General features: G+C 37.4%; 1 protein-coding gene across 1 annotated transcript in view; it reads left to right on the forward strand.

The window, feature by feature from the left end:
• Positions 1 to 208: 208 nt before the first annotated feature.
• STAB2 (stabilin 2) overlaps positions 209 to 1,673 on the forward strand; it is a 212,782-nt gene continuing 211,317 nt past the window's right edge. The window contains exon 1 of the mRNA XM_012554793.1: positions 209 to 375. Within this exon, the coding sequence (XP_012410247.1) occupies positions 209 to 375 (167 nt within the window). The remainder of the gene's footprint in view (positions 376 to 1,673) is intronic.

Below are 1,673 nucleotides of genomic sequence, written 5' to 3' on the forward strand. Positions count from 1 at the left end.
GGATGACAAATGTGTATATAAGTGGTGCCCTTTCCCATGTTCACAGCTGTGGCAGACATTACTTGTTGATCCCAACACTCTCTCCAGGTGAGATTGAAAGCAGCAGGCCAGTCACTACCAATTAACCTCTTTGCCATCCCTGCCATCAAATTGAAATGAAGCCAATGGAGAAAATTGCCCAAACAAATATTTTTGCAAGGCTCTGATAATGGGAATTAAAGTTCTGTTTATGTTTACACAGGCAAAAAGATGTGATAAGAAATCTCTTCTGATAATTAGAACTGAATGCCGATCCTGCTTACTCAATTTTGGAATCAAGTGTCCAGATGGTTACAGCAAGATTACTAATGGCTCTGTAGGAGTTCGAGATTGCAGGTATTGGTTGTAAGAAAATAACCAGTGGTGGAACTCAAAGGATTGTGAATTTAAATTGAAACTTCCTATTTCAAAAACTACAAAGCATTTCCATGATTTTTCTTACTCTAAGACTGCAGTGAGCCCAAACTTAGGTAACTCACACTTGATGACCTTGAGTTGAAAGCATATGTTATCATTGATTCACACTTTAATACAAAATTGCCTATCTCTCATTGCACATAAACATTCTCCCTTCATCTTGTCCTTGTTTTGGAATTCTGGGTATTTTCTCATTTGGAAAGGGTTCTAGCCTTAATGTGTTAAGAGCTTTGAGTCTTACAGTCATGTCATAACTAGCTATGAACCCTGATTCTAGTCAGAACCCAAAGAAAGGAGACAAGGGAACTACAGTATGGTTGCATTTTATGTGAGTGTTGCATTCCTGAAGACCTCTTATGATTCGAAACTCTCATAATTCAAGACTAATCTCAGCCAAGGATGGCAGGCAGTTCTGCTTGCCAGCTAAAGGGTGCAGCCATGAAGCCAGAGTGCAGACAGTTTTTTATTTACTCAGTCTACTAATTTTAAAATTAGATAACCTTGAGTTTGTCTTTAATCTGGAGATGAAGAATTGTAATATATATTTTTTATTTTGTATAAAATGAGACCTTAACACTGTTATATCACACTATTTCAAATTCACATTCACTTAATGTGACTGCATGAGATTCTAAAACCAAAGACATCGTTTCTACTAGAAGTTTTACAATATTAACTGGCCTAGAGTTAGCAAGTATAGGAGTCGGTTGACCACTCAGTTACCAAAATGAACACACATTTGTAATCAATTTCTCTTAGAATGTATATCAGAAAGATTTAGGAAGGGTTCAAGGTTAAAATTACATGGTTACTTTAATGAGAACTACTTTGTACTGGCTACTTTTTTATTCATGGCTAAAGGGGCACTTGATTATATCCCACTCACCCCCACCACACACACATACACATATTCATACACACACACATACACACACACACACAGGATAACATTATTGCATACTCTGTGCTTTAGAATTGAAGACTTTGATCCCATGGACTGGTTTTAGAGTACAGCCTTGAAAGCACCATCCACTATTCTTATCAAAAGCCCAGTTGAAAGAAACAATATTCATGGAGGATTGTTTCTAGACATATTAAAGTCTAACCCTAGAACAAGCCTTCGCTGCAGAGAGCCATGTAAATAGACGGTGATATTTAGCCTCCATAGAAGGAGTATGCCAGAACTATACCTCAGCCGGTACAAGAAACTGTTCTAA

The sequence above is a fragment of the Trichechus manatus genome, unplaced genomic scaffold (genome assembly GCF_000243295.1).
Source record: "Trichechus manatus latirostris isolate Lorelei unplaced genomic scaffold, TriManLat1.0 scaffold00027, whole genome shotgun sequence".
In the NCBI taxonomy this organism is placed as follows: Eukaryota; Metazoa; Chordata; class Mammalia; order Sirenia; family Trichechidae; genus Trichechus; species Trichechus manatus.